The sequence below is a fragment of the Saccostrea cucullata genome, unplaced genomic scaffold (assembly GCF_032062105.1).
Source record: "Saccostrea cucullata isolate Sc308-1 unplaced genomic scaffold, CSIRO_AGI_Scuc_v1 ctg359, whole genome shotgun sequence".
Classification (NCBI taxonomy): Eukaryota; Metazoa; Mollusca; class Bivalvia; order Ostreida; family Ostreidae; genus Saccostrea; species Saccostrea cuccullata.
This window is the reverse complement of record NW_026935991.1, coordinates 194,711-207,367: the sequence shown is the minus strand read 5'-3', so window position 1 is coordinate 207,367 and position 12,657 is coordinate 194,711. Positions and strand designations below refer to the sequence as shown.

The 12,657-nt window shown below is 35.9% G+C and overlaps 2 protein-coding genes across 2 annotated transcripts in view; both read right to left on the bottom strand.

The window, feature by feature from the left end:
• The window catches only part of LOC134244446 (atrial natriuretic peptide receptor 1-like), a 58,174-nt gene extending 50,877 nt beyond the window's left edge, over nucleotides 1–7,297 (bottom strand). Inside the window, exon 1 of the mRNA XM_062726708.1 lies at nucleotides 7,120–7,297. Coding sequence (XP_062582692.1) covers nucleotides 7,120–7,297 — 178 coding nt within the window. The remainder of the gene's footprint in view (nucleotides 1–7,119) is intronic.
• On the bottom strand, nucleotides 6,560–12,063 carry LOC134244463 (uncharacterized). The gene is made up of 4 exons (XM_062726735.1): nucleotides 8,950–12,063; nucleotides 8,454–8,622; nucleotides 7,949–8,154; nucleotides 6,560–7,695 (listed from the first exon to the last, which is right to left on the bottom strand). Exons 1-4 carry the CDS (start codon nucleotides 9,721–9,723, stop codon nucleotides 7,411–7,413), a joined length of 1,434 nt encoding a protein of 477 aa, XP_062582719.1. The 5' UTR covers nucleotides 9,724–12,063; the 3' UTR covers nucleotides 6,560–7,410.
• Between the last annotated feature and the right edge of the window lie 594 nt (nucleotides 12,064–12,657).

Below are 12,657 nucleotides of genomic sequence, written 5' to 3'. Positions count from 1 at the left end.
GATTTGTTCACCTCTTCTAAAACAATTTTTGATGAAATAAAATCAGGAATTTATGTTTTGTAAGTTTTGTACATTTTTCTTTGAATAATGCAAAAATTTTCAAAATTTAATATCTTTTCAAAACCCCTGGTAACGCATGCTGATTTTTTGTGAAAAAATATGTAATGGTATTATAAGTTTAAATTTAGAATATATTGGAAAATTATCAGTAGGTAAGGTACCTTGCGTATGTCCTTAAAGCAAAACTTGCCGGGGACCCTTAGAAATTTTGATTAATATATAATTACGCTTTATAACGTCTTTTAAAAAACTTTTCAAGACAAGATAACGCCTTTTCAAGTCCCGTTTAATTACGCTTTTTGTATTATTATTGGTTGAATAAGGCTTTATTATAACTTTCTGGTCGAACTCTGGACGTCTTCTGACGGTTTGCCCAACAGCAGTTGCTGCTTTCATTATTTTTGTCCATACATGTATTTTCGATTTGTTATCTCAAAGCCTATTATTAATTGCAACCAAACTTGCCTCAAGCTTCATTGATACACATGAACTACAGATTATTTCGCTGAAGATCCTTCATTTTTATACCCATGTAATCGCAGATTCAAGGGTACATAATTTTTGCCCTGTCCACCCAACTGTCTGTCTAGCTGTCTGTTTGTCCTCAAAATATTAACCTTGCCCATACTTCTGAGTGGGTCGGGCATTGGATTCCTTATTTAAAAAGTACATTAGTTGTTACAAGACCTTTCGTTGGGCCCACCAAATCTAACCTCTTGACCTTGGACTTTGACCCACTTTTACAAAAAATTACCACTCTTTAACCTTGGCCATAACTTTTGAACAGTTTCTGCTAAGACTTTCATAATTCACATATGTATTCATTGTGACAAGGCCTTTCAATGAGTGTAAATATTTTTTATCTTGGCCTTATAGTTTGACGCACTTTTGAAAACGGTTAATCTTGACCATAACTTTTGAACAGTTAGCACTATGGCTTTTATTTTCACAGGTGTATTCCTTGGGGCAAGACCTTCCTTTGGATACCTACAATTCTGACCTTTGAAGTTTGACTTGCATGTGAGAAACTTCAACCCTCGCCATACTATGCCATACGGGGGCATCAGTGTTTCAAAAACACATCTTGTTCAATTGGAAAAGATAACCTTTGAAAATGTGGAGCAATTTTTTCCATATATTTACTATTTATACTTTCCATATATTGAGCAATTGATCGAAGTCTCAAGTTGGGGTAGAAAAATGAAACCAGAAAAATCATTTAAAAGCTCTATCTAGAGGTATGGTGAGCACTGAACTCACACAAAACGATACTCCAGTCTCCATTATGATAATAATGGCAAAGTCCGTGTTTTGTTATAGGAGACCCGAAAGAAGTGTCAGATGAAAAAAATAAAATAGGGGGTAGATGAGAAATGGCAATATGAAATAAAAAATCTGCGAAAGTATCATTAAATTTTATTCAGTGGTTAAGAATGAGATGTGGATAAGAGATGGGTACCCTCAATATTATTGAGAATAAAAAGCAGTGTCCTTGTTTTGCTATATGGAAAACCCGAAATTGTGTCCGATCAAAAAGTAAGAGGTGCACATGGCATTATAGTCTGTGAAAGTATCATTAAAATTTCATTCAGTGGTATAGGAGGAGTTGCGGATAAAAGATGGGTACCCAAAAGCGTAACAGACGGACGTACAGACGGACAGACAGACGGACTAACACCCCCATCACTTTATATCCCCCTCACTTTTCAAGCGGGAGTATAATAAATCTCTACGTTTACTTTATTAGATACGACCTTAAAACTGGAGCTGACTTAAACTCTAGTCGATTCATTGTGATAAGGGTTTGGACAAGGTGAGGATCAAAAAAATATTTAATAAGAAACCTTTCAGTTCTTATATAATGAGACAGTAAATAAATAAATACATGTATATTACATGGAAATTTTGACCCTGGAAGGGGATTTCGCTGTAATAATCATTATAAAGGGGAAAAAAAGGAGGAAAAAAACTTATTAATTAATCAAGGTCATGGTTTAAATTCTTGGCAAAAAAAAAAATAATAATAACGAAGATATACGTGGTCAAAATGATATCAAAAATTCGATATGCATGAATTATATTGGAAATTGACCAAACTAAGGCCTCTGTTGAGCTTGGGGATACAATAAACGATCTTGTTTCAGATTCATGTGTACTTTGTAAGACAATGACTTTGGTGTCCCTATCTAATCAAAAAGCTTCTTGTTTTTATTTCCAATAAATATCTCTCCTGGGAAATATTTTTAATTTCCTTTTCACTTGTCATTTTTATAAAGGATTAATCCTAATAGTTGTTTATCTCAGCTAGAATTATATTTTATATCAGATGGTCAAGAACCTCAATATTAATCTGTGATGCAAAAACTATTACACTTTTTAGGCACAGGCACCTGACGTTACTTATTTTTCTTTTCATAAAAATATACCCCCTACCTATTAGGTAGGTGTATATTTTTTATTAAAAGAAAAATTAGTAACGTCGGGTGCCTGTGTTTTAAAGTGCAGAGTGATTTCTAACAAAGCAATGCAAAAATAGCGTGTTTCCTTTGGCTTAGATGTAATATGAACAAGCAGAAAAAAAAACTGAGAGAAAAGTAGGGGCAGAGCCGGGGGGTTAAGGAATTTCGAATTTTGTTTGCTCCCCTTCTCTCTCAACCCTGGTCATTCTCATAACCCAAATTCTTCCTCCAAACTTAGAATTGAATGCTTATTCAAGCGTTTTACATACTTTTTCTGTAATGTTACATTGCTTAAGGAGGGCGAGTATGGGCCGCAGTGTCAACCTTGTCACAATTTTTAGGCCCACAATTTGCTCGGCTGTCATTTTGATTGAATGGCTCTATTGCTTAATTTAGTGATTTTAATAATTTTCCCTGAAGCGTGGTCAAGGCTTGTAATAAGGTGAACATTCACTCAAATTACACTGATGACCCAACGGTTAGTCATTTAACACTGACCATTCAAAACCGTTAACTGGAAATCTATGGTTATCAGAAGAGTAGAATCATGCAACATGTGTTAACAGAGTGCATTAATTTTGAATAAAACACCAAATGAACATTTAAATATTATATGCAATGTGAAAATATGACCTACATGATAATTCATAGACCAACGAGTGTGTCATGACGCAATGCATTTTGATTAACATTCAGTGCAAGAATACGATGCCTTAACAGGAAAAAAATTCTAAAAATATAGAATTTAAATAATCATGACGCAATGCATTTTGATTAACATTCAATGCAACAACACGGTGCCTTAAGGTCAAGATCTAGTAAATAACTTGAGACTACTTTTTAGTGCTAGATCCATTATGACGTCATAATCAATTTCAACTTTCTTTTCCCGTACTTTATGGCTTTAGCAGAATTGTGTAGAAAATGGGGTCATTTTCATGTTCAAGTTGAAATTGTAAAAAATAAACTATACCTATATTAAATTTGATATTGATTTAATTGAACACTAATTACCATTTTCTGAGAGACTGTAGGCAATCTGGATACACTTTTCTTTGTCTGAATATGAGAAAAACTCCTATATTCATGACCATTTTTCTTAATTTTTCATTGAAAATGACAGTTTAAAATACAATTTTTCATCTTGTTTATCTACAAATTATGCCCCGAAACACCTTATTTGAACAAGCTAAAGTTGTAAAGCATCAATAAAGGAATTTATTTCTCAAGTTTGATAAATCTGTATGCACTTTTCATTTACTAGATCTTGACCTTAACAGGACAAAAATTATAAAAATATAGAATTTAATTAAACTGAATACATGCAAGGGAAAGTGATATTGATATTCTCTTTAGAAAACTGGACAGGCTTTCGCCACTTCAAGAGAAAAGGATAGTGAATGCCAAATCCTTATTACATATAAGGTCAGATAAAGAACATTTTATAGACCCCCTCCCTCATGTGGATTAATAGAATCATTTTTACTACGATTGGGATCACCGAGGGATATTCCTACTTTAAGTCCTAGACCGTGAATCTTGGCCATTTTCACTATTCCCACACGAGTATGTAATGAATGATTATTTTTCTCGCATAATTTGCAATATTACGGCCTATCAATGACGTCGCCATGATAGGGCTAAAAAATATAAAAATAAAAATTCTCTTTTTATTTTCCATGTAATTAAAAAAAATCTAAATACACCATCGGATAGAGCTTACCTGAAAATGGTTTACACGTAGTGTAAATACGTGTAAACTGATAAAATGAAGATTTCAAAGAACATTTTTCCTATATATTCCTATGTAAAACTTGATATTTTGGCCCCAAAACTGGGGTCATGATTTGAAAAAACTTGAATCTACATTACCTGACGATGAATCCTCCAGAGTTTCATCTTTCTTGGCCCAGTGGTTCTTGAGAAGAAGATTTTTAAAGATTTTTCCTATATATTCCTATGTAAAACTTTCCATTTTGGCCCCAAGAACCCCGGGGTCATGATTTGAACAAACTTGAATCTACACTAAAAGGATGAAACATGAGTTTCATCTTTTGGCCCAGTGGTTCTGGAATAAGATTTTTTTTTTCTTATATATTAAATGACAGCATTTTAAGTAAATTCATGTAATATTTTTTAACATTGTTACAATTTTTTTTATATAAAAAGGGTGTTTTCGTTATCGTTCGCGGCTTAGTAATACACAGTGTAATACACAGAATCCCCTTTACAGAAAAATCTCACTTGGCCACTGCTGTCTCACACCGGATATGTCAATCTTACACTGGTGATTATGCGAGAAAATATAGGGCGCACCTGTCGCGCACATCTACTTTTCATTACGGTACAACAAATAATATCTAATTGAGTCATTATGTTCCTTGAATGTAAGCAGATGAAAATGTGAAAAGTTTACAACGACTACGACGACAACGACAACAACGACAGACAACGGACAAATTTTGATCAGAAAAGCTCACTTGAGCCTTCGGCTCAGGTGAGCTAAAAACGCAACAAGCAATATTTTCTGTTACGTGAAGTTATCGCCCTTATAATTTTGAATAATATTCACTTTTAGGAAAAATTTAGCAGATCTCCTAAATTAAATTTAAAGTTAAAAGATCAAGAATAAACGTTTTGTGATTTGTTTTAAAATAAAATCAAGAATTTTCTCATTATTTTAGAATAAACATGTTTTCCATTATTTTAATTGTAAAGAACTAAGAAATATTTATGTGTTTTGCATATAACTACTCTATTTCACTGTGTCAAGGGGTAAATGAGTCAAACGAACAAAAAAAAGGAAAGAGAGGGAGAGAAGAGAGAAGGAAGAGAGAGAGAGGAGGGAGAGAAGGAAAAGAGAGAGAGAGGGGAGGGAGAGAGAGAGAGGAGGGAGAGTGAGAGAGGAGGGAGAGTGGGAAGAGAGAGAGAGGAGGGAGAGTGAGAGAGAAGGGAGAGTGAGAGAGGAGGGAGAGTGAGAGAGAAAGAAGAAAGGGAGAAGGAAAGGAAGAGAGAGAGAAGGAAAAGAAGAGAGAGAAGGCGAAAGAGGAGAGAGAGAGGAGGAAGAGAGAAAATGGAGAGCGAGGGTGGACGGAGTGAGAGGGAAAGAGTGAATGGGGGAGAAAGGGAGAGGCAGAGAGAGAGAGAGTGAAAGGATATAGCGAAGGCGGAGAGAGTGGAGGCAGAAAGAGAGAAGGAAGAATATAGAGACAGTATATTGTGCGAGCGACTGGGGATAGATCAATAGAAGAGGAGAAAGAAAGAGAGAGCGTTTTGATAGCGGTAGATAGACGATAGAGACAGAGAGGCTCCTTCCCCCCAACTCTGACCCTGACCTGGGATCCTGACCTCTCTCTCTCCTCTTTTACCTCTATCTTCTCATTGACCCCTGACCTTGTGTCACTGACCAACAGTCACAAATGTCACCATTTTGGAAGAGGGTATTTACTCATCATTGCCACACACGTTGTTTGACAACTAAATATACGGGAAAGAGAGGACATTTTTAATATTTTAAACTGCAATAATATCCATTAGCTCTTTATGTGAGTGAGCTACATATCCTTAAGGATGTTCACCAGGGACGCAGCCAGTATACTTTTGACATGGAAGCCCGAGTAGGCAGGTGGTTTGGGAGCCGCCCCCGGAAGCTAGTGATTTTTTAACTGATTGAATATTGTTTAACGTTCCTCTCGAGAATTTTTCCTCTCTTGTGGAGACGCCATCTCTTGCCGCTGGAGAGCTGCAAATTTTGTCCTATACTCGGCACTTACACCATTGAGCAGCGAGGGATCTTTTTCGTGCCAGCACCTACTGCGACACGGGACCTCGGTTTATACGGTCGCATCCGAAAGACCAGTCTCCACGTCCAATAGTGAGATTCAAACCCGCAAAGTAAGGATCAACTCCGTGACTATAGAGCAGACGCTCTAACCACAGTAAATTTCGACAATTTGTCAGCACAGCCAGATGTGCTTTAGGACCCACCACATCCAAAAATATGAATTCAATGCTTAAATGTGTACAAAACAAAAATAAAATTTGTATGCTTAAAGCTCATTTAATTGCACAATCCCATCATAAAACTATGTAGAAATCAAAAGAAATGAATGAGAAAATGATTTCTCCTATACATACAATGAATCCTGTTGTACCTCTAATGGTAAGAAAAAGAAAATAATGCTGAGGAATAAAACGATATGATCACTAAGACTCCCTGCCAAAAGAACAATTCTTTTTCTCACTTTGTACTTTTCCCTGAGATCAAAATATCTTTTGAACATGCTGATATTGAATTATCACCCACTATGTTGGAGAAGGTTATAGTTACTTACAGTTTAACAACAGCACTTTCACAAAAAACACCATTTTGCCATGTTCAAGTTGGCATAGTTAAACTCTAGTACTGTCTCACTGAATATCAACTGTTTGTTTTAAAGTTGATTATAGTTGGCATAGTTAAGCTCCTGCACTATCATACAGAACACTGTCAGCTATGTTGGAGTCACCTGTAGTTTGTAGAATTTAACCCCAGCACTGGCTCATAAAACACCATATGCCAGAAATGCTGAAGTTGGTTGCACTTGTTGAAATAGTTAACCTTTAGCACTGTCACAGAGAATGTCATTTGCTATGTTGAAGTTGTAGTTGGCATAGTTTAACTCTAGCATTGTCACAGAGAACATTAATTGTTTGCTATGTTGAACTTGGAATTGTTTAACTCCAGTATTGTCACCCAAAAGACTGTCTGCTAGGTTGAAGCTAGCTGTAGTTGGCATAGTTTACATTGTATCTCCAGCATTGTCACACAGAAAACTGTCTGCTAGGTTGAACTTGGTTGTAGTTGGCACAGTTTAACTCTAGCACTGTCACAGAGAACATCGATTGTTTGCTATGTTGAAGTTGGTTGTAGTTGGCATAGTTTAACTCCAGCATTGTCACACAGAACAAATCTGTTGGTGTACTTCTGAAGGCTGATGGCCCTGGGCTCCTTGATGCCGTCGTCCTTATTGAGCAGTATTCGGTTCAGTTGCCCGTCTGGAGTCAGCTGATGGACATTGTTGGAGATGAAGCTAGTGACGTAGATATTGTCTTCATAATCCACGGAGATCCCCACCGGTCCCTTCATCAGGGGGTGACTGTAGTTAAACATTTCTATGCCATCTCGTCCAAAGCACTGTAAAAATTTAGCATCTTATTTAGAAATTGTTCTAGAAAAATAGTTAAGATATGTGACCTTCAAAATTAATCACACTATCAAATATCATGAGAAAATAATCAGGGTTTTTTCTGATGAATTCTACTACTACCATGATAATTTTTTTTAACTGGTGACTTTTCAAAGATGATGGAACTTTAAAAAAGTAAAAGCATTGGTATCAAGCCATAGTTGGAGCTGATGTAATTAGATACAATGTCCTGATTCCTACCTGTACTGAATTGTGATTCCAGTCGGAGAAGAGTAGCCTACCCTTACTAGTACAGACTTGTCGGATGCAGGCGTTGGATACCCTGATCACATGGACGGATTCCCCCCTCAGGTTGAGTATTTTGACTTCTGTTACACAGGCCACATAGAATTTCTCCTCCCCATAGGCCAGACCATGGATCTTGGAGTGTACTGAGATTTCTTTGACTTAAAATTAGAAAATAAAATTCTAAATATTATCATACGCAGTTGGTTCAAAAAAAAAGGTTTTATTGCTTCAAAATACAATTGTGGGACTCGAGAAGAGAAAGCTGTACACAAAAATGCATTTATCACTTCATTTACTTGAAAAGAAAGGAACTTGTGGAGTATATGCCTCTGTTGGGAAAAAAACATTTTGAACGTTAAAATCTCTTAATGAATTACAATTCAACTTTACTTCTACGATAAAAACAGTTTTTATCTTTTGTATACACGTTGTGGTAATTGACAATCCCATGTTTTACCTGTTTTCATATGAATTGTGTCGACAATGGCTATTGTAGATACGTAAGACATGTTCCATGGTTTGTTGTAGGGAAGAGACACGCCCACCGTGAAGGGATTGACCAGACAAACATCCCACGGCTTTCCTTGTAACGGCATCTCCGCAGTTAAAGTACCATTGGGGTCGTACTGTCAAAAAATTAATTACGTATATAACATCTTATTTTAGAGTCCCTCATATAAATAAAAGTTTGAACTTTTGAAAAATTATCAGTTTTGTTTAAATTCTATGGTCCAGCGAACACCTTTTTTAAAGATTATTTTTATCTTATTTATTTCATTATTTGCATATCTTTGTAATGTAGCAAAAACTATTTTAAATCATTTAATTTTCTTCCGATTTTTTATTTTTTTTTTTTATCAGAGAAGGCAATAACCTTTTTTTAGAGGACACTCTGATGTTTTGCCGGACTTTGACTTAATATGGTAATTACCCCAGATCGATGTGCAATTTACCTGTTGTAAGGAATTCGTCAGACGATTTCCAACCATCAGAAGTCCGTTGTAAAGGTATGTACATCCCCCAATATTAGAACTGTGGTCCTCGCATATGGAGAAGGAATTCGACACCACTGCAGTACAGTCTTCCAAACTTTGATCGAATTGAGAACTCAGGCTCTCGCGTACACCGGAATCGTCAAAAGAGTTGACATAACAATTCAATCGAACGCTTCCAAATTGCTTAATCAAGGATTTCAAATTATCCAGTTTATCATTGATCTGAAACTCGTACTCGTAGCACTTGTTGGTCATGTCTAATCTATGTTGAATTATCTTTTCGTAAAAAGCGTGTATGGCACTTAGATCGGAATCTCTTCTCCGAGACCAGAACTTGATGACGTTTTCCAGCCTCCGCTGGTACTCCTGGATTGCACTTTGTCGGGCCTCTAACTCTGCGATTCGGTACTGACATTCTTTCGCAGCCTCTTTATGAATTTCGTCTAGATTCCTACGAAGCTTGGCTTCCAATGTATCAAGATGTTTGTTGATGTCCTGGCGAACAGCATCCATCTCGGAATGGATCGCACGTTTGTTCATTTCCAGAGTTTCAAAATGTTCTCTACTTTCCTTCAGCATCGCCATGATTTGGTGTCTTTCTTGTTTGAAGTATTTGATTATCTCCATAACTGCAATTCGGTCATTTTGGTTGATGTCTGTTTCACGGGCCTCGTGCTGTTTACTGGGAAGTTTATGCGGAACTGGGCCGCCGTTTTGCTTTTTTTCAGACATTTTTTGCTGAAATATAACAATCGAAAATCACTAATTGACCTTTCACAATTAAATGAATGTTGTGTTCAATCGTGAACATACCACGTCGTTGAAACAATATGAATATTTGTAAAATTTTTGATTTGTTTAATCCCTCAGTCAATACATTTTCAAAGAGGATTAACAAAGCTATGAATGAAGATTAACTCGTGTATTTATTGCCCAATATAAAAACACGTAAAACGTCTAAATCCTTTTTACCTTACTGAAAGTAATTTACAATCCCCACCCACTAAAACTCAGGATCGTCAAGCTCATTCAGTCATTGTTACTCAGATTTAGTGCCTATTTGAATAAGAATTTACAGAATTGAGAAGTACCTTTCAAAGATGAGTAAAGCACCAATATACATACATATCTCTTCTATAATTGTACACTCTCTTTCACCGTTTTCGTAAATCCGTCATTAGAAATCAATCACATGTGCTTGTTATGGAAAAACTGATCCCTATATCTGTACATATTCTTCATGAAATTAGACAGCACACGGTATGCGGTCAGCGCTCATGAATAAAACCAAATGTTTACAAATGTTCGTGGGTGAAAGGGTGCGTGTCTTCTGTTTACTACAATGACCAACAATACAGAAAGAGATCGGCTTCCTTGATAAAAATTCGAAGCAAGTCACTTCACATTGTTGATACAACCTACAAATTAGTTGGTGATTCATATTGGCAGTATTTAAATAGGATTTTAACTTTAAAGTGTTAAACGCAAGGTGGACAATAAAGGTCGCCAACTTCTCAAAGACCGCTGCCTACGGGACGCAGAGTTTATCAGTATATATAATAGAATAGCAAAACTTGTTCGTTAAATATTTGTTATACAAAAGATCAATTTCAAAATAAGATTAAGGAATTTAAAACTTACTGATCATACGACACGAATATACGTTTTAAAAATACTTAATAGAAAACGTATAAATGATATCGATGGAATTTGCTCTTGTTTTGATTTAGAGTTATTGAAGACTTCTAACACGGGTATATGGCAATTAGGGATAATTTTGTGTTAAATAGACTGTTAGAATTTTTAGATAAATATCACGGAATTTTAAAGTCGGGTTTAATAGCTGTCGAAAAATACCAGAGCCCTCTTGAATAAAAAACTAATTATTATTATTTAAATCTAATGAACTTATTAGAAAACAGGGCTTAAAAAGGCATATGCGCCAATTTCTTTTGTGGTAGTTTGGTATAGTAGGTGATCATTTATTTAGTGCAAGGAATGATTTACCTACTCGTATTGTTCTCTGCTTTTGTTCTATTGTCAACTGTAGACAAAAAACTAATCAATAAATCTCAATATACAGGTTATAATAGGATCGCTGGCCTATACCTACCGATGGTGACAAATTTCAGTAATCCTATCCGATTAAAGTGTTAATTTTTAAGCTAATCCATTGATTATCTTGACGTTAAAAAATGGTATGCACTAGTGCAGTTATAGTTGCTTTTTTGCGACAATAAAACTAATAGAAACAATGATATTCTATTTATATTACACGTTTTTTTTTGTATATGACAAAGATGTTCATAAAAGAATAAAAAGACAATAAAGTATTAACGTGTCTTTATCAGTTGACAGACATGGGCAATAAAATTGCCATAAAGATATTACCAACATGTGATTTTGGGGCTCCTTGCACTTCACATGTACACATACATTAAAACAAATGATACACTTTTAAACTCGATATTTAAAATATATACAGAGAATAATTTTACAATCGCTGTATGAAACTTACCTGCGATAATACAATATTCGATTTTATATCCCCGTCTGCCCTGCCGAAATGAGCAACTTGACAAGTCGCCAAGTGCTACCAACCATAGGAATTGTTAGACACCGCCTGGCATGCGACAAGCTCGGACGGTTGTAGTTATTAAGTACCTCACCACGCGAAATGAGCTAGACTTTTATCAAGGGGGGGGGGGATTTTCCTCACAATTCATCATGCAAGTAGTATCGTTGAGAGTGAAGCAAAGGGGGATGCCAAACAGAAGAAAAAAATTCAACTTACTAGAAAATTTTGACAAACCAATACCAAAATAAAAAAAAAAGAAAAGAAAGGAGGAAGAAAATGGTAATTAAATTGTCCAACCTCGATTTCAGATCCCATTTCTTTGAAGGGCGGTGTTTCAACTTCATTCAATTTAACAAAATTTTATGTTTTATTTCTTTATTACCATAATACACGGATTTTTATCACATACTATGCTAATACCGCAACGAAAGGGGGGAGGGGATCAGCCTTCCAATGAACATTTTAAATACTAAAGAGTAATGTTTGGACACCCCCCCCCCCCCCGATACAACCTGCCTGTATATTCAAGTTGTTAAATGAACAACCCCCCCCCCCCCCCCCAGAAAATGGAGGGGTGCGAGGTCGGTAGGGGGTGCGAAACTCAACACGACGAAAATTCCAAGTAGAATATGAGAAATCTGATATTAATTTTTGTCCACCCTTGATTATGAATTTCTATGGAACCAAAAAAAAAAGAGGTCGCGATCGGCAGGCCTTCTCTGAATCCGTTTACTGAATAAAAATCATACGATTAAAAAATATATATACTATGCCTTAATGAGAAAGTCGTATTGTGCATCTCCTATTTTTTACTTTTTGATCTGACACATTTATGGTCTCCCAGAGCAAAACATGGACTTTGCCATTATAATCATATGGAAGGCAGGGGATATCATTAGTGAGCTCAGTGCTCCAGTAACTAGTTTTAATTCAGCATAGCTTTTCAAGAGTGACATTGCCACTCATACAGAACTAAAGGTCATCTAAACCATATCTCTGCTAGGCTTACATAAACTGGGTGGGTGGGGGCATGCTATCAAATAATGGAACTAAGCAATTTATAAAGGGTAGACTGCCCCAACCCAGTT

What these genes read in the sequence shown, in the direction of transcription:
- LOC134244463 (XM_062726735.1), bottom strand. Translation starts at nt 9,723, where the DNA reads ATGTCTGAAAAAAAGCAAAACGGCGGCCCAGTTCCGCATAAACTTCCC. An exon ending in CACAATTCATATGAAAACAG is followed by an intron (nt 8,155 to 8,453) that starts GTAAAACATGGG and finishes TCTAATTTTAAG; the next exon opens with TCAAAGAAATCTCAGTACAC. An exon ending in GGAATCACAATTCAGTACAG is followed by an intron (nt 7,696 to 7,948) that starts GTAGGAATCAGG and finishes AAATTTTTACAG; the next exon opens with TGCTTTGGACGAGATGGCAT.